Source organism: Carex rostrata, chromosome 3, assembly GCF_964058835.1.
Source record: "Carex rostrata chromosome 3, lpCarRost1.2, whole genome shotgun sequence".
In the NCBI taxonomy this organism is placed as follows: domain Eukaryota; kingdom Viridiplantae; phylum Streptophyta; class Magnoliopsida; order Poales; family Cyperaceae; genus Carex; species Carex rostrata.
The window spans coordinates 12,344,750-12,366,415 of NC_135920.1; the positions used below are offsets into that span (position 1 = coordinate 12,344,750).

At 30.3% G+C, this 21,666-nt stretch overlaps 4 protein-coding genes across 4 annotated transcripts; 3 read left to right on the plus strand and 1 right to left on the minus strand.

Annotated features, from left to right (window-relative positions):
* Positions 1-3,479: 3,479 nt before the first annotated feature.
* Positions 3,480-17,521, plus strand: LOC144551863 (U-box domain-containing protein 36-like). The gene is made up of 6 exons (XM_078299962.1): positions 3,480-3,651; positions 4,089-4,165; positions 4,416-4,525; positions 4,945-5,028; positions 16,232-16,271; positions 17,330-17,521. The coding sequence occupies exons 1-6, from the start codon at positions 3,480-3,482 to the stop codon at positions 17,519-17,521; spliced, it is 675 nt and encodes a 224-aa protein (XP_078156088.1).
* Positions 6,297-8,468, plus strand: LOC144551551 (U-box domain-containing protein 70-like). The gene is made up of 3 exons (XM_078299559.1): positions 6,297-6,812; positions 7,125-7,889; positions 8,277-8,468. The coding sequence occupies exons 1-3, from the start codon at positions 6,297-6,299 to the stop codon at positions 8,454-8,456; spliced, it is 1,461 nt and encodes a 486-aa protein (XP_078155685.1). The 3' UTR covers positions 8,457-8,468.
* A 195-nt stretch (positions 17,522-17,716) lies between the features above and the next one.
* On the plus strand, positions 17,717-19,615 carry LOC144551552 (U-box domain-containing protein 70-like). The gene is made up of 3 exons (XM_078299560.1): positions 17,717-18,037; positions 18,313-19,077; positions 19,433-19,615. The coding sequence occupies exons 1-3, from the start codon at positions 17,852-17,854 to the stop codon at positions 19,613-19,615; spliced, it is 1,134 nt and encodes a 377-aa protein (XP_078155686.1). The 5' UTR covers positions 17,717-17,851.
* An 845-nt stretch (positions 19,616-20,460) lies between these two features.
* LOC144551553 (uncharacterized) lies at positions 20,461-21,305 on the minus strand. Its single transcript, XM_078299561.1, has one exon. The coding sequence runs from the start codon at positions 21,221-21,223 to the stop codon at positions 20,615-20,617; it is 609 nt and encodes a 202-aa protein (XP_078155687.1). The 5' UTR covers positions 21,224-21,305; the 3' UTR covers positions 20,461-20,614.
* Between the last annotated feature and the right edge of the window lie 361 nt (positions 21,306-21,666).

Here is a 21,666-nt window from a genome sequence, read left to right on the forward strand (position 1 = left end):
AAAACATCACTGCATATGGTTAGTGCGCTGCATGAAGTTAAAACTAATCTGTTATAATCTTTACCTTGTTGTTTACGAGAAGACAACGGTCGTCGCAACACTGCCGTATGCACAATTGGTTATTATGACGTATATAAGCTATTTCTAAATTCTAATTATTATTTTTTTGACATTTTCAAAAGAATAATTTTGTTTTTTTCTTCTTTTTGTTGAACTTTTGCGTAAGAATTTTAAATTTGTTTTTGGAACCATTATTTTAATGTCGGTTCTTTGTTTATTTTGAACACGAAATTGTAACAACAAGGTAGATGTGTACTATAGGTCGGATATGTCCTTGATCAAAATCTTGATCTTATGATCTTATGACAGAGGAATTCATATCTCTACATTAACTCAAAAGAGAATCTTTTTGAGTTAATGCATCTGGACCATTTTATCCGCTTTAAAATTTATGCGGATTAGATCCGCACTAATATTTAAGAGGTCATGTGTTAAAATCAAACAGTCAAATTGATTATGTTTAAAATCAGACCGTCAAAATGTATTAACTCAAAAGATTTCATTTTGAGTTAATGCAGAGAATAATGTGTTCATGACAGAGAGCACCATTAAATATACAAGAAATAAACCTTCAAAAAATATATACGAGAAACAAAACTACGAAATTTATAGCACATGATTTATGATATATAAATAATGAAATATGAGTAGATTAAAATGTATTATTGATTTTGTGCTATAATTATGTTCCTTATCTTTGTTTTTAAAGTCTGAAATGTTGATTCGAACTATTTAACACGATTTTCATATTAAAATGTGCTTGAGACCAAATTTTATATTTGTAAGAACTCTTTTACTATTTTTCTAGATAGGTACAAAATTACTGTTTTGAATGGTTCATAATCTTCCGAAAATAATCATTTTATACCTATCTAAAAATATAATAAATAAATTCCAAAAAAAAATATATAATTTGATCACCAAGTACATTTTAATATAAAAATCATGTTGAATGGTTCGAATCAACAGTTTAGACTTTAAAAACAAAACAAAGCATGATTAAATTACAAAACTATTAATACATTTTAACTCTACTGATCATGAAACATATGATATAATAAAGATTGTGAGCCCGGCCGTACATAATATTAAGACAAGTAATATCATATGCTGGCAATAGATGTCGAATTATCAGACATATCGCTTCTTTAAAACAGTGTTGTAAATAACAGTATGAGGTCATCGGACGGATTGAGTACCGCCAAGTGATTAATCGGGAATAATAAAGAATAATCGGTCATAATCGGAAATAATCGGTCAATTAGTCGGAAAAATCCATGACAGTTTGATTACCGCCAACGACTAATCAGCTGATTAATGGGCCTAATCGGACTTTTTTACAACACTGGTATCAAATAAGACATAATGTAAATCATATACTATTTAGTAATTAGTTACATATACCGAACACAGACCTGTTCGCGGAAGAATGGACCTTCTCTAGCATACTAAAATAATATGAGATAGTTGTCTAAATTATCATTTTTTTTCTCAATATTGAACAAATATTTGTATTGTTGAATGAGAGAATAAAACTCTATGTTGGTCATGAGAGAAAATTACAATCTGATTACCATGCATCGAAAAAATGATTAAAAAAAATATTTATCATATTTTTTTTGTATAAAAGAATTAAAATTGTACTTATTTTTTTAACTTATTCTTTCAATTATAACAAAACATGTAAATTACGTACCACACCCCTCCCCTCATTTGACTTGACTATTTATTTTAGAAACATTCATCGATGAGTAAAATATATAGCTCCCATTTTCTTTATTATTTTTTATTTGTCCCTCAATATATAGGTAATTCGTATTCTGCGAGGAAAGCACGATCTAGTCAATAACAGTCCCATATGAAATTTGGTATTTATTTTCTTTAATTGCTTATGCTCTCCATTGTCAGTCTTTGTGTTCTCCTTTTTTTTTTTCCGTTATCTAATCAAATAGATATATTAACAAGAATAAAAAATAGATGTAGTATTTTGTATCTGTTATCTACACTTGTAGAATTTTTAATTCATACTTAATAGTTAATCAAGAATGGATTTTAAGAGAATCCAGATTGATCAAGTCATCCCTATAAATGCAAATTAGAAATTTTATTCTTTATGGCATATTTGATTGTGTAGTTAAGTTATTAAGAATTAAATTGTTTACTTCATTTATTATTTATTTTTTACATCTTGTTTGGTAGTATAACCCATTATTTAAATTAATCTATCTAGAAGAGTAAGATGTTGGAAAATAAAGTTTTGCAGACTCTACAAGTAAATAAGTATGGAATAAATTAATATATATCTAGAGAAGTAAAGTATCTTACTCCGGATTAACTCATGTTATACTCATATTTTACTTCTCATTTGACGAGTAAGAAGTTTACTTCACCTCTTACTTCACAATCAAATATGACCTATATTTATAATTTTTGAAGAGTATGGCTAATATAACATCAGTGTCATTTCAGTCTATATAACACCAACTCCAAAACCTATCAAATCGAGTTCAAATGGTGAATCCAAACTGTTTAAACCAATCTACTTCATTAGTTGTGCGTTTACATGTAAAATTTATAAGTTTTTGAGTTTATTTGGTATCAAGTCAAGCGGTCAAATGTGTGAGTTTTTAAGTTAATTTTAATACATTCATTTTTTAATTTTTTTTGCCGCTTGATTTGATACTAAAATAACTCAAAAATATAAAAAGTTTGCATCTAAACGCATCACTCATAAAATAAATTGGTTTGAACGGTTTGGATTCACCATTTGAACTCAATTTGATAAGTTTTGAAGTTGGTGTTATATAGACTGAAATGACACTGATGTTATATTAGCCATACTCATTTTTGAAAGTGTTTATATAATTCAATCTTCCTCGTAAAATGTTTTTTTTTTTTTGAAAAACTGATAGTGGTTATCAGTATGTACATCAACAAATGAATAAAGTACAATTACTTTCTTGAGTTATAGCGGTCAAAACTCCAATTTCTTATTGTCGTAGAGACTTGAGTTCGAATCTTGATTACCACACATATTATATTTTATATTACATTTCGCCCCTGTAATATAATTCTTTTTTATTTCGCCCCTGAGGTTAAAAAGTTTTCATATCTGAATTTAGAAGAGTTATTATTTTACATTGCGAACGACAACTTCCATAAGATAAATATATTGTATATTGTTGATCTCACTTAAATTAAACCTGATTTTATTTTGATCGTTTCAAAAATTGAGAATGATTTGTGCAAGCAATGATAATTAAAGGGCAGACATTCAATGAAGCCCAAAGAGTAAGTCAACCCGTTATTAACGACTTTCTTCTCTTCTCCTATACATAACTATACCATTTTAACTGTTCATTTTGCTTATAAGACGGTCTCATCCGAAGCTCTATTTCTGCAATTAGTGAATCATATCAATGGCAACGACAGAGGTAAAGGAAGAACAACAGGTGTATGTTTGTTTGCCTCCGAACTATGATGAAGGGAAAGATATTCTTTCATGGGCACTCAACCATTTTTCAAAGGATGAAACTAAAATCGTCGCTACTCTCATCTCCACTGAAGAAGCTATGAATTTTCCACAAAATAGTAAGTTTGTACAATGTCTACCAAAAATGATGCAATTAATCACTTTAATTTTGAAATCTTCAGTTGAAGTAATTTGATCTAAGAGTACTGTGGATCATATTGTTTTATCTTTTATGATCTCAATGGTTTAAAATGGTGTAACTTATACTATGATTGCATTTGTGCACTTCGCTACCTACACAAAATCCCTCAATTCTGAAATTGTGTAACTTCTAAAAGTTTGATTCTGAATTTTGGAAATCTAAATCCCCATTTCCCCATAAAAGATTAATGTCAATTGGCTCCAATTCTTATCTTGATTCCTTTTCTGGTAGTAAATGAAAGGTTATCTCTTTGATAACCAATTTTATGTACCACAAGAGTCCAAAAATTAAAATCAAACAAGTTCTGCTGCATTTCAATGTCATACTCATGCAATTATTTCTATTCTGAAACAGATATATTACTTGGTATGATGAGGGAGTTAATAAATGAAACTCTAGACAAACATCTGACCCAGTGTGCAATACAAAAGGTGAAATTTAGTTTTCAACTATTTAATTTTAATATTAACAAATGTCTATTTTTTCTTCTTCCCTTGCTTGGTGAACCCGAAACATGATATAGTTGAAAATAGCAAAAAATTCCTCAGTCAATAAAGATCATTAGGATATCTCCTGATGAAAATTCAGAAAGTTAATTACCGGTTTTGTTTTTTTAGTGAACCTCAATGTGCTACTAAATATACACTAACACACTGTGTCCACTGTTTCACTTGGATGCAGTTTAAAGCTGAGAAACTGGTGCAAACGAATGATGATCCAGTAAAAGGGATTTTAGAGCTAATTGACTTAAGGGCGATCAAGAATCTTGTAATGGGAGCTGCTCCAAATGGGTAATAAGATAATATAGTCATGTACATCTTGATTTTTTTTTCTTTTACATAATTAGAACTGCAAAAAATGACAATTAAGTACTCAGTCTGTTCTGCCGGTGATGCAACAATTTTTGAAACCTTTGTTGGCATAATGGATATCTGAAAGATAGGCTAAGTCTAATATAAGAAATTGAATTGATTGGATCCTCCATTTAGATCTGGCAACACAGCTGAGGAGAATTGTGGTATTATTCATCATGGCATAATTAGTTAGGCTTAATCTGCAGTCACTTGCAAATTTGGAGATCTTTGTACCAGTACCAGACCATACCAACACCATTGAGGATTGATATTGGTAGGCAACAGGTATAATTTCACCTATGACAATTGAAAATCCCTATGCAGTAAACTGATGTTTGGCACCTTTTCAAATGCAGTAAAATGTCAAAACTTGTGAAAGAGAAGGCAAACCCATCATGCAAGATATGGTTTATTCGAAAAGGAAATCTGATATTCACTAGGTACTATTAAGCTTTTGTATGTCTCCCATGTTATTACAGTGCCTTGGGTACTGACAACTGAACAAAACATTTGCGATTTCGCTATTAGCTATACTAGGTTGGATGATACAGACAGGTGCTTTGAGTACAATTAGGGTTGAGTAATTTTAGATTCAGGTCAACTTTTCTGATACAGGCTCAAACCATATCTATATTAGCTTATATGAAATTTCTGATCTTTTTGGGTTGGGTTTAATTTTATCTTGGTGTTTTTTAGATAGGATCTGGCTAGTCCTTCGGTTAACCAAGCTTTGGGGTTTGTACTCCCTACTCAGGTCATTTTGTACAAATTATCAAAAAATAGATGCATACTGATTTGAAGAAATAGAGCTTTAATTCTTTTGGTTCAGGTTGAGTTCTCTATATTTCGGGTTAGTTTAACTATTGGTTACTGGAGCTCTGGTTGGTTCAGTTTGGGTTTTATTATGGATTGCTGGTTTGTTATATCTAAATTTTAATAAGTATTGATGAAATATGTATTTTTTTCCTTCATTAGGGATCCCAAATCAGATTTAACTGAGGCCACATCTGAAAAGGTGCATCATTTCACTTATTATTGATCATAATATATTAATTAATTTTCTATTTCTATTTTTAATTTTATTTTTCCTTCTTTCTTATTAAAATTGACTTCAATTTCTTTTCTTTCAATTGAATTTCTATGTTTTTTCTCTACTACCTAAGAAAATTAATGAATAACATATCCCTGGACTTTTGATCTACCAAAAGTCTAATATATCAAAGGGAATGATCTTGGCCCTATGTCTATTATTTGATGCTTTGTTTATTTTATTATGAACTATCATTCTTTAAATATACTGAAAATGTGCAGAAGAATAAATATTTGATGTCTTAACCGAAAAAAGTTAGCATGATCAATACTTTACCAGAATATTAGCATGGTCATGAAGCATGATTTCAACTTAATTACAAGTAATTACTACTAATCAGAATTGACTTTAAAACTAAGAAACAAATAAAAAGAAACAAATGATCCAGAAAACATTTTAGAAGACAAATTTAATTACAAAATAGCAATTAAAAATTTAAAACACTACAAAAATGTTATCAGTTTTTTTTTTGAGTAATTTTTAATTTCTTTTCTTCAAAGTAAATGATAATGATAACAGTATGGTGCTAAATTGGTATATATTCAATATAAACTAATTCAACATTCTGATTTTTAGATTGATTCAACGTTAAATATGGCTCTTCATCTCAGCGTAGAAATGGAGTTCCAGAGAAGGGATAAACTACATCAGAAAGAAATTGAGGAAATCCAAACGAGAGAAAATAACAAGAATGATCTTCTAAAAAGGGAAATCGAACAACTTAAATTGGAGAACCAACTACTCAGAAACCAACAAAATGACAATCTTATTCAACTCGAAGATTTGGATAAGAAGAAGCTGGAACTGGAAAAACACATTTCTGACTTAGAATTAGATTATAACAAGCTACAGCAAGAGCGTGATAATCTAAAACAAGAGCGTGATAATGCTATTAAAGACGCTCAAGAATTGAGAACAAAGAAAGGGCACCGTTTTGCAAATTCCGATATGTTACCGAGCTCCAAGTTTTCCTTGAGTGAGCTGGAACAAGCAACTCAAAATTTTAGTGATCTGTTAAAGATTGGAGAAGGTGGCTTTGGATGCGTCTACAGAGGCTCTCTTCGTAATACCACAGTGGCAATAAAGAAGTTGAATCCTGAGAGCTTACAAGGGTCATCAGAGTTCCAGCAAGAGGTAACATATTATGCTAAAGATAGTAATACTAGATTTTGCTACAACTCAAATTTAATACATGTACTGGGCAAACTACGAATTAAATAGTTCATATGTTTGATCTCAATCTAATTTTATTTTAAACATTTTTTAGAATAATTGAGTCTATTTGAAGGGTCAACCAAGCCAAATTATTGTCAATGATATTTCTTTAATCATTTTAATTCTCATCAGATGTGCTGGTACACAATTTATTATCTTTATTATATGAACTCTATTTCATAAAAAATAAATTCAAAGTTCAAAATAGCAAATTATGTTTTGTTCTTACAGGTTGATATTCTTACTAGAGTTCGACACCCAAACATTGTCAACCTAATAGGATCATGCTCAGAAATCTCGGCACTCATCTATGAGTTCTTGCCTAATGGAAGCCTTGAAGATCATTTGACCTGTGCAGATAACACCTCATCTCTCACATGGCAAGCTCGGACTCGTATTATCAGTGAGATTTGTTTAGGCCTTGTATTCCTCCACTCAAATAAACCACACCTTGTGATCCACGGTGACCTCAAGCCAGAAAATATTCTTCTCGATGCAAACTTTGTTAGTAAACTCAGCGACTTTGGCATTTCCCGGATGATAAAGCAATCTGAAACAAACACAACTGCCTTCTATCGTACCATTCATCCTGTTGGAACATTAGGATATTTTGACCCTCAATTTCTTCAAACTGGGAAACTGACAACAAAATCCGATGTTTACTCCTTTGGTATAATAGTGCTTCGCCTTCTGACAGGAAAGCCTGCAATGAACATTACAAGTCTAGTGGAGGAAGGCATGCAACCTGGTAGGTTGCAGTCTATAGTCGACAAATCTGCTGGAAAATGGCCATTTGACCTAGCCGAAAAGTTAGCTAAGCTTGGTCTAAAATGTGCTAATTTAGACAGAAGAAGACGCCCTGATATAATTCAAGTTTGGGCCACAATTGAACCCGTGATAAAGGCTGCTTCACAATTGAAAGCACACTCATCTGTTGGATCTTCAAGTTTTAATAAAGAACATGTACCATCACTTTTCATATGTCCAATATCACAGGTATATATATATATAGTTTCTCACTTCTCTTTTCATGATATTGCAACCAAGTGTAATCCAAATAAATGCAACAGATTTTTCTTTTCTTTTTCTTGTTTATGGCCGGATAAAGTAAAGTCCCATTAGAAAAAAGAGAAAAAATGAAAGAAAAAGAGAGAGAACACAATCCTGTTTCACAAGCTCTTAGTGTCGTCCTAAAAAGGCATGCGAATTGTGAACTGGTATGTTGCACACCTGTTAAACTGCCTCATTTTACCCTTTATTTTTGAAAATAATCACAATTATATAGACTATTGCTTTTATTATCGGTAGCTTGTTTGCAGTATATAAATGCTAAGTCACCTCTTTTTTTTTTCTTTTTCTTGGGGGCGCCTTCACACCTTACAGGAAATCATGAAGGATCCATGCATTGCAGCAGATGGGTTTACATATGAAGCCGAGGCAATCAAGACATGGTTGAACAGAGGACATGACACATCGCCTATGACCAATTTGGTGCTTCCTCATCACAATCTGATTCCAAATCATGATCTTCGTTCGGCCATCCAGGAATGGCTAGAACACTAGAACTCATGATAACTCTAGCTTGATACCTGTTGATACCTGTCATGAGCTCATTTTTTTTTATCTTTGTTCTTTCCATTTCGTGAAATTATTTTATTTTAAAAAATAATTATCGTATAAAAATTGATGAGCTATTCATATTTTTTTTTTTTTTTTGAAAAGAAAGTTTCCGAAATATCACAAAAAAAAGTTGCTACAACTAGCCCCTTTCAATTTTTTTGTTATACTATTGGGCCGTGTTTAGAGGTTTGAAATTTTTTTGTCAGTTTTTTTTTTTTTTCATTAGAATCTCACATACAGCTCATAAGTCATAATCATGGGACTAAATTATTTATTTTGCCATGGGACAAAACTAGGTTGGTTTATGAATACATGCATCTGTACGCTCCAGTGAAGAACAAATACGCCATACGTACACCTATACGCATGAACCATAATGTATCTCTAGAATGTTAATTTGTTGTGATTTTTTTTCTTTAAATTCTTATTTTTTAATATTATTTTTTTTTCTAATTTTGTCCCCTTTATTTAAAAATTAATATTGAATATATATCAGTATTAATAGACGTTAAATGATTATCTTTTATTCTAGTTAATTGATAACTTTATATTAGATAAAAAAATAAATTGACATATTTAATTAATTTTCCATCACAATTTGCATATTACATGTCGAAACATTTTTTTCTTATACTTTTCCATAAAATCCGGTGACAATAAGATCTCACAAATTGTATCGTAAAATTATATACACCCGTAAATTCTCATTCTACACAATAATAAAATACATTAGATGATTATATATTATTCTATTTATTTGAAAATTTAATGTTATATTAAAAATTTGATAACTTTTAAGTAATTTTCCATCACAATTTTTATATTACATCGGAATACTTCATTTGAATACTTTTCCACATATTCTCATATTTTATTCACATCCCTATTGGTTTTTTCCGAATTTTTTATTAATAGAAAATAAATAAATAAAATATCGAAATACAACATAACTTTTGGATTTTGTCGAAAACTGAGTAGAACGGGTTGTGTAAACCCGTCCCACCGGACGGGTCTAATTATCCCGTCCGGGTTATATTCTTAATTAACCGCAGTTAATCGGTTAAAACGACTTCGCGGTTAAAAAAAAAAAAAAATACCCGGACGGGTTGTGTAATCCCGTCCCGACGCAAAAAAAAATTAAAAAAAAACTTACCCGGACGGGTTGTGTAATCCCGTCCCGACACAAAAAAAAAAAAAAAAAAAAAAAAAAAAAAGCAAAGGCCGGACGGGAAAATAAAACCCGTCCGGATTTATTTACATATAATATTATTATATTATATAATATAATATTATTATAGTATATTATATTATATTATTTTTTGTTTTTTATATTATATTATTATATTATATTATATTATATTATGATTTTATATATATTATATTAGATTATATTTTTATTTTTTATATTATATTATTATATTAATATATTAAAATTTTAAACTTTCGAATTAATTTAGAATAAAGTCAAGCGGTAAAAAAAACGTTCAAAAAATAAATGCTCTAAAATTAATTTATTAATCTTTTAATTTTGACCGATTGACTTTATACTAAATTAATTCAAATGTTTAAAATTTTCACATGTAGATGCATTACTCGTAAGGTAGGCGGGTTTCAACGGTTCGAATTCGTCATTTGAAACCGATTTGATGGATTTTGGAGTTAAGTTCACCAAACACTTTGATGAGCTTAAGAACACCCTAGTTCTACTCTTATATGAGTTATTATATTATATTATATTATACTAGAGCAAAGTTAGGGTGTGATGTGCTCACCAAGAAGGTTTGATGAGTGATGCATGCACAACTCCAAAAGTATATCATATCGACTTCAAACATCGAATCCAAACCGTTGAAATCCATATATTTCATGAGTGATGCATGAGCATACAAAATTTTGAAAGTTTCGAGTCTCTTTGCTACAAGGTCAAGTGGTCAATGCGGACGGGTTTTATTTTATAATATAATAATATTATAATATATGGATTTCAACAGTTTTATTTTATAATATATGGTTTATAATAATATTATAATATATGGATTTTATAATATAATAAAAATATTATATTATATTATAATATAATAATATTATATGGAGTGAGTCTATGGTACTATGCATATCACGGGTTGTTACCGTGCTACGGCTCTATATTCGAGTTTTCAAATTCTAACGGTCGATCCAAACCGTTCATCTTGTTCTCCATATTAATATGTGTTTGGAGACCAAATTTTACATTTTTTGAAAATTTTTTACTATTTTTTTAGATATTTAGAAAATCACTTGATCTGAAAATTATGGACCATTCAAAAACAGTGATTTTCAATAAATCTAAAAAAATAGTAAAAAAATTTCAAAAAATGTAAAATTTGGTCTCCAAAGAAATATTAATATGGAGAACAAGATGAACGGTTCGGATCGACCGTTAGAATTTGAAAACTAGAATATAGAGCCGTAGCACGGTAACAAATCGTAATATGCATAGTACCATAGACTCACTCTATTATATGTATATAAATCCGGACGGGTTTTATTTTCCCGTCCGGCCTTTCCTCTCTTTTTTTCTTTTTTTTGGTTTTTGGGTCGGGACAGGATTACACAATCCGTCCAGGTAAAAAAAAAAATTTGTTTGCGTCGGGACGGGATTACACAACCCGTCCGGGTATTTTTTTTTTTTTTTAACCGCGAAGTCATTTTAACCGATTAACTGCGGGTAATTAAAGATATAATCCGGACGGGATAATTAAATCCGTCTGGTGGGACGGGTTTACACAACCCGTTCTACTCAGTTTTCGACAAAATCCAAAAGTTATACTGTATTTCGATATTTTATTTATTTATTTTCTATTAATAAAAAATTCGGTGGTTTTTTAGAACCTTCATTTGACTTGACTATTTAGTTTAGAAATTAGAACCAGTCACCCATGTGTAAATATATAGTTCCTTCTTTTTTTTTTGCCGATTTTTTTATTTATATCCAAAAATTAAATCAAATTACAAATAATAACCGAAACACTGTTGAATTTCGAAAACTACCCAATCCGGTTATCCAATAACCGGATTTGGGATAAATGTCCGGTTATCCAATAACCGAACTCAACAAATATAACTGGTTATTCACTAACCGGAAAGTTATGTTTTTTTTTTTTTTTTTTAAAACCGGTTAATCACTAACCGGAAAGTAAGTTTTTTTTTTTTTTTTTTTAAAACAGAAATTTCGAATTTTTTTTTATATTAAAATATTAGAAATGTTGAATATATTTCTTTGAAAATAGATGAAATACAATATAATTTGATTTATTAGAAAGACTGCAACAAATAACCGGGATCAATATTTTTCGCGGTTGTAAGAAAAATTAATATATTTCTTTATGTGCTATTGGAAAAAAATAAAAATGCTTAGATTCTGAGTTATTGATCCCGGTTCAAAAGTCACTTCTAGGTAATCTAGAAAATATTGTGATCCATCTAGTAAATTTAATTAATAAAAAGTTGTTTCTATTTTGAAATTTCTTTTTGAAAAACAATTATTAAATAAATTAAAGTTTTTATTTTTTTTTAAAATAGAAACAAATTTTTATTAATTAAATGTACTAGATGGATCACAATATTTTTTAGATTACCTAGAAGTGACTTTTGAACCGGGATCAGTAACTCAGAATCTGAGCAGTTTTATTTTTTTCCAATAGCACATAAAGAAATATATTAATTTTTCTTACAGCTGCGAAAAATTCGGCCTGAAAAATATTGATCCGGGTTATTTGTTGCAGTCTTTCTAATAAATCAAATTATATTGTGTTTCATCTATTTTCAAAGAAATATATTCAACATTTCTAATATTTTAATATAAAAAATAAAAAAAATTCGAAATTTCTGTTTTTAAAAAATAAAAAAAAATAAAAAACATAACTTTCCGGTCAGTGAATAACCGGTTATATTTGTTGAGTTCGGTTATTGGATAACCGGACATTTATCCCAAATCCGGTTATTGGATAACCGGATTGGGTAGTTTTCGAAATTCAACAGTGTTTCGATTATTATTTGTAATTTGATTTAATTTTTGGATATAAATAAAAAAAACGGTTTTTTTTGCCTTATTCTCGTTTGGTCGTAATTCGATCGTATTCTGTGAGGAAAGCACGATCATATGAAATTTGGCCAATTTTTTTATTTATATCCAAAATAAAATATAAATTTAAAATACTAACCAACTAGCTAATGAAATTGCAAAACTATCCAAACCGGTTAACCATTAACCGGACTCAAATCAAATTTTTGGTTATTGGTTTCCCGGATCCATTGAAATAGTCCGGTTAACCATTAACCGGAAATTTGATTTGAGTCCGGTTAATGGTTAACCGGATTTGTGAATTTTCCTTTTTTTTTTTTTTTTTTGTATTAAAATATTAGAAATGTTGAATATATTTCTTTGAAAATAAATGGAATACAATATAATTTGATTTATTAGAAAGACTGCAACTAATAACCCGGATCAATATTTTTCAGGCCGGATTTTTTGCGGCTGTACGAAAAATTAATATATTTCTTTATGTGCTATTGGAAAAAAATAAAAATGCTTAGATTCTGAGTTATTGATCCCGGTTCAAAAGTCACTTCTATGCAATCTAGAAAATATTGTGATCCTTCTAGGACATTTAATTTATAAAAAGTTGTATCTATTTTGAGAATTCTTTTTAAAAACAATTATTAAATAAATTAAAGTTTTTGTTTTTTTTTCAAAAATAGAAACAACTTTTCATAAATTAAATGTCCTAGAAGGATCACAATATTTTCTAGATTGCATAGAAGTGACTTTTGAACCGGGATCAATAACTCAGAATCTAAGCATTTTTATTTTTTTCCAATAGCACATAAAGAAATATATTAATTTTTCGTACAGCCGCGAAAAATCCGGCCTAAAAAAATATTGATCCGGGTTATTAGTTGCAGTCTTTCTAATAAATCAAATTATATTGTATTCCATTTATTTTCAAAGAAATATATTCAACATTTCTAATATTTTAATACAAAAATAAAATAAAATAAAAAATTTCTGTTTTCAAAAAAAAGAAAAGAAAAAAAAAACAAGAAAAAAAAAAGAAAAAAAAAAAAGGAAAATTCACAAATCCGGTTAACCATTAACCGGACTCAAATCAAATTTCTGGTTAATGGTTAACCGGACTATTTCAATGGATCCGGGAAACCAATAACCGGAAATTTGATTTGAGTCCGGTTAATGGTTAACCGGTTTGGATAGTTTTGCAATTTCATTAGCTAGTTGGTTAGTTTTTTAAATTTATATTTTATTTTGGATATAAATAAAAAAATCGGGAAATTTGGTATTCATTTATTTGTATTGCTGAATGGTTCTCCATTGTCAGTCTTTGCGTTCTCCTCTTTTTTTCTAGGCAATCAAATAGATAAATAATTAATCAGAAAAAAATTCCTTACACGTCGTCATATTCAGTATCTCTTATCTACACTCTATAGTAGATTTCATAACTAAGGATTAGCATAAAAAAATTTCACATCTGAATTTACAAGATTTATTATATTACATCGCAAAGGACAACTTCCATACAATATATTGTTCATCTTATTTAGATCTGATTTTATTTTGTCTTTTTTCTTAAAAAAAAAAAAAGGCAAATAGCTCGTTTTATTAAAGAAACTGAAGAGCTATATAGTATCCTTAATGTACTTATCGTTAGCTAGTTATGATCAGTTTCTGCATTAATGAAGCCTGACAATATCAAAATGAGCATATAGGCTTCCAGTCATCCTTATAGTCATAGACCACATATCATTAGATCATCTACTTGTGCTTGTTTAACTATAAGCAGGGACGGATCCACACACATTAAGAGGTGGGCAATTGCCCCGCTCTGGATTTTGAAATTTAGTAGAAAAATACAGGCTCGGTACCACTTTGCTCCTTGGAAATTGTTTTTCCCCTCTTTGGAACTGAAAAACCCGTCAGACCAGTTCAAAAACACGGTTAATGAGAAACTTTGTTGTTTTATAAAAAAAATTATAGATAAGGCCAACTTCTTGTTTTTTTAATATGTAAAATGATTTTATTTTGTTATTTTTTATTATGTAAGACTACTATTTTTATTGTTTCTTATTATGTTGATTGTTTTCTTTCTTTAATTAGTACCTGATTAGTTAATGAGTTGGAACCCGATAAACTATTTTAATCTGATTCATGCCCCTCTCTAGCAGAAATCCTATGACCTCCCCTGACTATAAGGCTAGTTTAAGATTATCTATACTATCCCCATGTTTGGTTGTGGCCTAAAACTAAGGAGGCCCGGTCTAAATTATTCATGTTTGGTTGAGGTCTAAAGTTAAATCATAGCTTAAACTATTCCTTGTTTGGTTAAAGTTGGTGGAGGACTAAAGTTTTGAAAGCATTGGTTAATTATTTATAATAAGATACTAATTATATAATATTAATATATTAATAATAACTGTAATATATTATATATTATTATAAGAGGTGGGCTATGATGAGTTGTGAAGTAAAACGCGTTTCTACTTCACGCCGTATTTTTATTTTGAAAGTCCAAACGATTGATCCGAACCGTTAGATGTTTAATCCATATTGAAATGTGCTTGTAGACCAAATTTTACATTTTTTGGAAATTATTTACTATTTATTAAGCATTTTTTAAAATTGCTGTTTTGCTGTGAACAGTAAAAAAACAGTAAAATTTTCTGGACCATCAGATCAGCGACTTTCAAAATTGCTTAATAAATAGTAAAAAAATTCGAAAAAATGTAAAATTTGGTCTCCAAAACATTTCAATATGGAGAACAAGATGAACGGTTCGGATCGACGTTTTGAACTTTAAAATCGCAAAATATGAGCGTGAAGTAAAATAGTCGCTTTACTTCGCAACTCACCGTAGCCCATCTCTTATTATAAAATTTATTTAATATATTAATAATATAAAATATTTATTATATATTAATAATAAAATACGAATTATATAATTATAAATTAATAATAATTATTAATAATAAGATATTAATTATATAATATTAATATATTAATAACAACTATAATATATTGTAATATTATTATAATAATTATTTAATATATTCACAATATAACATATTAATCATATAATTACATATAAATAATAATTATGAATAAGAAAATATTAATTATATAATATTAATATATTATAATATTATTATAATAATTATTTAATATATTAACAATATAGGATATTAATTATATAATTATATATTAATAATAATTATTAATAATAAGATACTAATTATACAATATTAATATATTAATAATAACTATAATATATTACAATATTATATAATAATATTTAATATATTAACAATATAACATAATAATTATATAATTATTTATTAATAATAATTATTAATAAAAGGATATTCATTATATATTATTATTATAATAATTATTTAATATATTAACAATATAAGATATTAATTATATAATTATATACTAATAATAATTATTAAAAGAAAGGAAAAAAAATGCATACTTATTTGAAGAAGTAATGCTTTAAACCGTTTGGTTTAGGTTGAGTTCCCTGAATCTAGGTTTGGTTTAATTATTGGGTTATTAGGGTTCTGGTTTGATCATTTTGGGCTTTCTTCTGGATTACTGGTTGGTCATATCTAATTTTTAATAATCACATAAGCTTTTGTGACATATATGTTTTCGGCTTCATTAGGTATCCCAAATCAGATTTGACAGAGGCCACATCTGAAGAGGTGAATCATTATTTATTGATTTTGGTTCTATTTTTCAAATTTTTTTCATTCTTACTTATTCCAATTGACTTCAATTTCTTTTCTTTCAACTGAATTTCTAAGTTTTTGATCTAACACCCAAGAAACATCACAAGTAAGATCTTCCTGGATTTTTGTTCTACATAAAGTAAACGAGTGAGTCTATGGTACTATGCATATCACGGGTTGTTACCGTGCTACGGCTCTATATTCGAGTTTTCAAATCCTAACGGTCAATCCGAACCGTTCATCTTGTTCTCCATATTAATATGTGTTTGGAGACCAAATTTTACATTTTTTGAAATTTATTTACTATTTTTTTAGATATTTAGAAAATCACTTGATCTGAAAATTTTGGACCATCCAAAAACAGTGATTTTCAATAAATTTAAAAAATAGTAAAAAAATTTCAAAAAATGTAAAATTTGGTCTCCAAATACATATTAATATGGAGAACAAGATGAACGGTTTGGATCGACTGTTAGGATTTGAAAACTCGAATATAGAGCCGTAGCACGGTAACAAATCGTAATATGCATAGTACCATAGACTCACTCTAAACTAATATATAAAAGGGAATGATCTCGGCCCCTCTCTATCTCTCTGATTTGTAGTTTTGGTTATTTTCTAAACTGTCATTCTTTAAATATACCAAAAATGTGCAGAAGAATAAGTACCTTGATGACGTAGTCAAAAAAGGTTATCATGATTTATGATCAATACAATATAATTACTTTACCGGGAGCAACCGGAGTTCATGAAGCATGTTTAATTTCAACTTAATTACAAATATTTACTACTAATCAAAATTGTCATTAGAACTAATAAACAAATAAAAATTGACAAATGACACAGACTTTTAGAAGACAAATTGAATTAGAATGGTTGTATTTAAAAAAACTTTAAATCCTAAAAAGATGTTAACAGTATTGAAGAATTTTAATTTCTTTTCTTTAATGTATATGATAATCATAACAGTATGGTGCTAAATTGGTATATATTCAATAAAAAAAACTAATATAACATTCTGATTTTTATAGATTGATTCGGGGTTAAATACGGCTCTTCGTCTCATGCTTCAAGATGGGTATAAAGAAGCTAATAAACTTAGGAAGATGGCTAGTGAAGAGTCCAAGAGGCGTGCGGAGGTAGAAAAAGAAATGTTAGGGACCTACGAGAAAGTTATGCTTCTAATGGTTAGATTGTCAAAGAACATAGAAATATCAAATTAAAATTTTATAGTAGACAGCAGAATTTATTTTAGTAAATATAAGTTTCAGAAAAAAAACTATAAGCAAAAACGTATTGACAATTGCAGAATAACGTAGAAACGGATTTCCAGCGAAGGAAGAAACTACATCAGAAAGAAATTGAGGAAATTCAAATGAGAGAATACGACAAGAATGATCTTCTTAGAAGGAAAATCGGAGAAGCAGGAATTGGAAAAACAAATTTCTGATTTCAAAATAGATTATAACAAGCTACAGCAAGAGCGCAATAATGCCATTAAAGAGGCTTAAGAATTGAGAAAACAGAAAGAGCACTCTTTTTCTAATTCTGAAATGGTGCTGAGCTCCCAATTTTCCTTGAGTGAGCTGGAACAAGCAACTCAAAATTTTAGTGATATGTTAAAGATTGGAGAAGGTGGCTTTGGATGCGTCTACAGGGGCTCTCTTCGTAAAACCACGGTGGCAATAAAGAAGTTGAACCCTGAGAGCTTACAAGGGTTATTGGAGTTCCAACAAGAGGTAACATATTATGCTAAAGATAGTAATACTACATTTTTCTATAACTCATAACATTTAATGTAATATATGCACTAGACAAAGTACGAATTAAATAGTCCATATGTTTGATCTCAATCTAAGTTTTGTTTTTAACATTTTTTAGAATAATCGAGGTTATGTGAGGGGTCAATCAAGCCAAATTATTAATCATATTAATTCATGCTCGTACACAATTTATTATCTTTATTAAGACCTTATTTAAGTTTTCATCAGCAAACTCTGTTTTGTTCTTACAGGTTGATATTCTCACTAGAGTTAGACATCCAAACATTGTCAACCTAATAGGATCGTGCTCAAAAATCTGGACACTTGTCTATGAGTTCTTGCCTAATGGAAGCCTTGAAGACCGGTTGGTCTGTGCAGATAACACCGCATCTCTCACATGGCAAGCCCGGACTCGCGTCATCAGTGAGATTTGCTTAGGTCTTGTATTCCTCCACTCAAATAAACCACACCTTCTGATCCACGGTGATCTCAAGCCAGAAAATATTCTTCTCGATGCAAATTTCATCAGTAAACTCAGCGACTTTGGCATTTCCCGGTTCATAAAGCAATCTAATACAAACACAACTGTCTTCTATCGTACCATTCATCCTGCAGGAACATTTGGATATTTTGATCCTGAATTTCTTTCAACTGGGGAACTAACACCAAAATCTGATGTTTACTCCTTTGGTATAATAGTGCTTCGTCTTCTGACCGGAAAGCCTGCAATGAACATTGCAAGTTTAGTGCGGGAAAGCATGCGAACTGGTACGTTGCAATCTATAGTCGACAAATCTGCTGGAAAATGGCCGTTTGACCTAGCCAAAAAGTTAGCTAAGCTTGGCCTGAAATGTGTTGATCTAAACAGAAAAAGACGCCTTGATATGAGTCAGGTTTGGGCCACAATTGAACCCTTGGTAAATGATGCTTCACAATTGAAAGCACTCTCATCTGTTGGATTTTCAAGTTTTAATGAAGAACATATACCATCACTTTTCATATGTCCAATATCGCAGGTATATATATATATATATAGCTTCCCCTTTCTATTTTCATAGGATTGCAAATAAGTGCAATCCAAATAAATGAAACAGAAATTTTCTTTTCTTTTATAGTTATTGCCTGGTGAATTAAAGGAAAAAAAAAAAAAAAAAAAACAGAACAAGTTCCTGATTCACAAGCACGTACTCCTAAAATGTCTTTGTGCGTTGCACACCTGTTAAACTGCCTCATTTTGCCCTTTATTTTTCAAAATAATCACAATTACATAGACTATTGGTTTGATTATCGGTAACTTGTTTGCAGCATATAAATGCTAAGGCATCTCTTCTTCTTCTTGTTTTTATATCTTTGGTCATTCACCCATTACAGGAAATCATGAAGGATCCATGCATCGCAGCAGATGGGTTTACATATGAAGCCGAGGCAATCAAGACATGGTTGAACAGAGGATATAACACATCGCCTATGACCAATTTGGTGCTTCCTCATCACGATCTGATTCCAAATCATGTTCTTCGTTCGGCCATCAAGGAATGGCTAGAACATAATTAGAAACACATGATAACTGTACCTTGATACCTGTCATTAATTCATTTTTATCTTTCTTCTTTCCTTTTTGTTTTTTAAAAAGCTCATGGTAACTTCAATATATATTTCAAGGAGGAAACTGTAGTACGATATCCAAAAAAAAAAAAAGGGGGTGTGGAGAGAGGGAGAAAAGAAAAGGAAAAAATGTTTTTAAATGGTATAATGTTCTAAGAAAAAATTTATTCCGCTTCAGATCTACACATATGCTGTGTTATAACATCTGTAGTTTCATATCAGCAAACAGCACTGTCATTTTTAGGTAGAAAGCTGAATTAGTAATCAGTATTCCCAAGAATCCCAACAGGCTCAATTTATCCAAAATATTGGATGATTCAGGGATTATCGTGATGTTGATGGTTCATTTTACCATTTTTCTTGTTCATTTTACACAGCCGTATATTACAACATAAACAGTTTAGAAACTATTGAAATCGGGCACGTCAGTGCTGATAGCTATCGGTCTTTGCTGGTTAAATAGTTACATGTTTTGTTGCCAGTGTGTGTGTGTGTGTGTGTGTGTATCTTGGACATATTGATCCAAATTTTAAATGTTTAATGATTTGCATTTCTTTGTCAGCGACATATTCTGATCTAGATAACCATATCACAAGCAACATAAAAAAACGAATTCAAAAAAAGAGGGATCCATTTATGGCTTTTGATTACTCTTCAGTGTAAACTTAGGGCTGACGACAAACCTTGACTAGATTAATCTTGGGGTTTGCATATAAATACCAATTACCAAGGATCCTTGGATCCGATAAGCCATCAAACTAAGGTTAATAAACCAAGCAGAAATAGATAGTCAATTGGATACTATGAATCATTTGATAACATGTTCTAGTGAACAAGCAACAAACACATCAATTGTATTGAGAATGTCAAACTGCCTAAACCAGTATAAACACCCATTTATATAATCAAATATGATACAGAATTATCTAAATTAGCATAAAATCTTACTTAGCTGGACTTGTTATTCTTCTCATTACAGTAATACAACTTCAAGGCCCTGGGCAGATATATCGGCAGCAAGAACCCCAACAAATTAAATCCCCAGAACACCATATTTGCCAGAGCAATTCCACACCCCACAGTCATACCTCCACCAACCTCATGCCGAACCCAATCAGCAATTGTAAACAGCCTCTTTGTGTTGTAGATGATAGGCACTGCAGCACGGGCAGGGAGAGAGAAGTCGTACCCGAACGAGACACCCTCGAGGAAAATCTGAGCAGAGAGGAGAAAAAGATGAGGTGCCGTTACGGAGATGCTGTCAGTGTCTCTGACAACGAGGCTGTGCAGGATTTGAAGGAGTGGAAGGAGGAGACCGACAAGGCCTCCGATGGAGACATAGAACGCCAGTAATCGTTTTTCCTGTGCGGAGAAGATAGGGGGTGGGGGAGAGGGGGAAGGAGGGAATGTGATGGTGGAGAGGAGAAGAAGGTAGGGGATTGAGAGGAGCACGAAAGCAATATCGGGTAAGGAGACGGTGGAGGTGGCGGCGAGGATAAGTACGATGGCTAGAGAGATGAGGTGCTGGAAGGAGAGGGAACGGTAACCGCCGGGCATCTTTGGAGTGAAGGGGCGGGTGCCAGGTGGCCAGTGGGGGCAGATAACTTTCTTTCTTTCTTTTTTTTTTTTTTTTTTGAGGAGATAACTGATCCAAGGTCTTTGAAGTCAGGATTTATTAGAAGTTTTTATAACACAGGAGGATCAAATGTTTCTACCTTTCTATATCTATATTACGTCTCTATTTTTCAAATTTTAATAACTTTAAATTTAAAATTAAAATATAAAATAATATGAGTTTTTTAAATACATAAAAAATTATGATATTTTAACTTTATTTTTTTATTTTGATTGTTATTAAGAACTTGTAAAAATACACTGATGTAAATAATTTTTCAATTTTTTGAGTCATATAAAAAAAATCGAGAAGTGGTAAATTTTTATGTGCATAAGAGAAAATAATATAGATCACACCAAACAATTTTATTTTGATCTATAAGTTT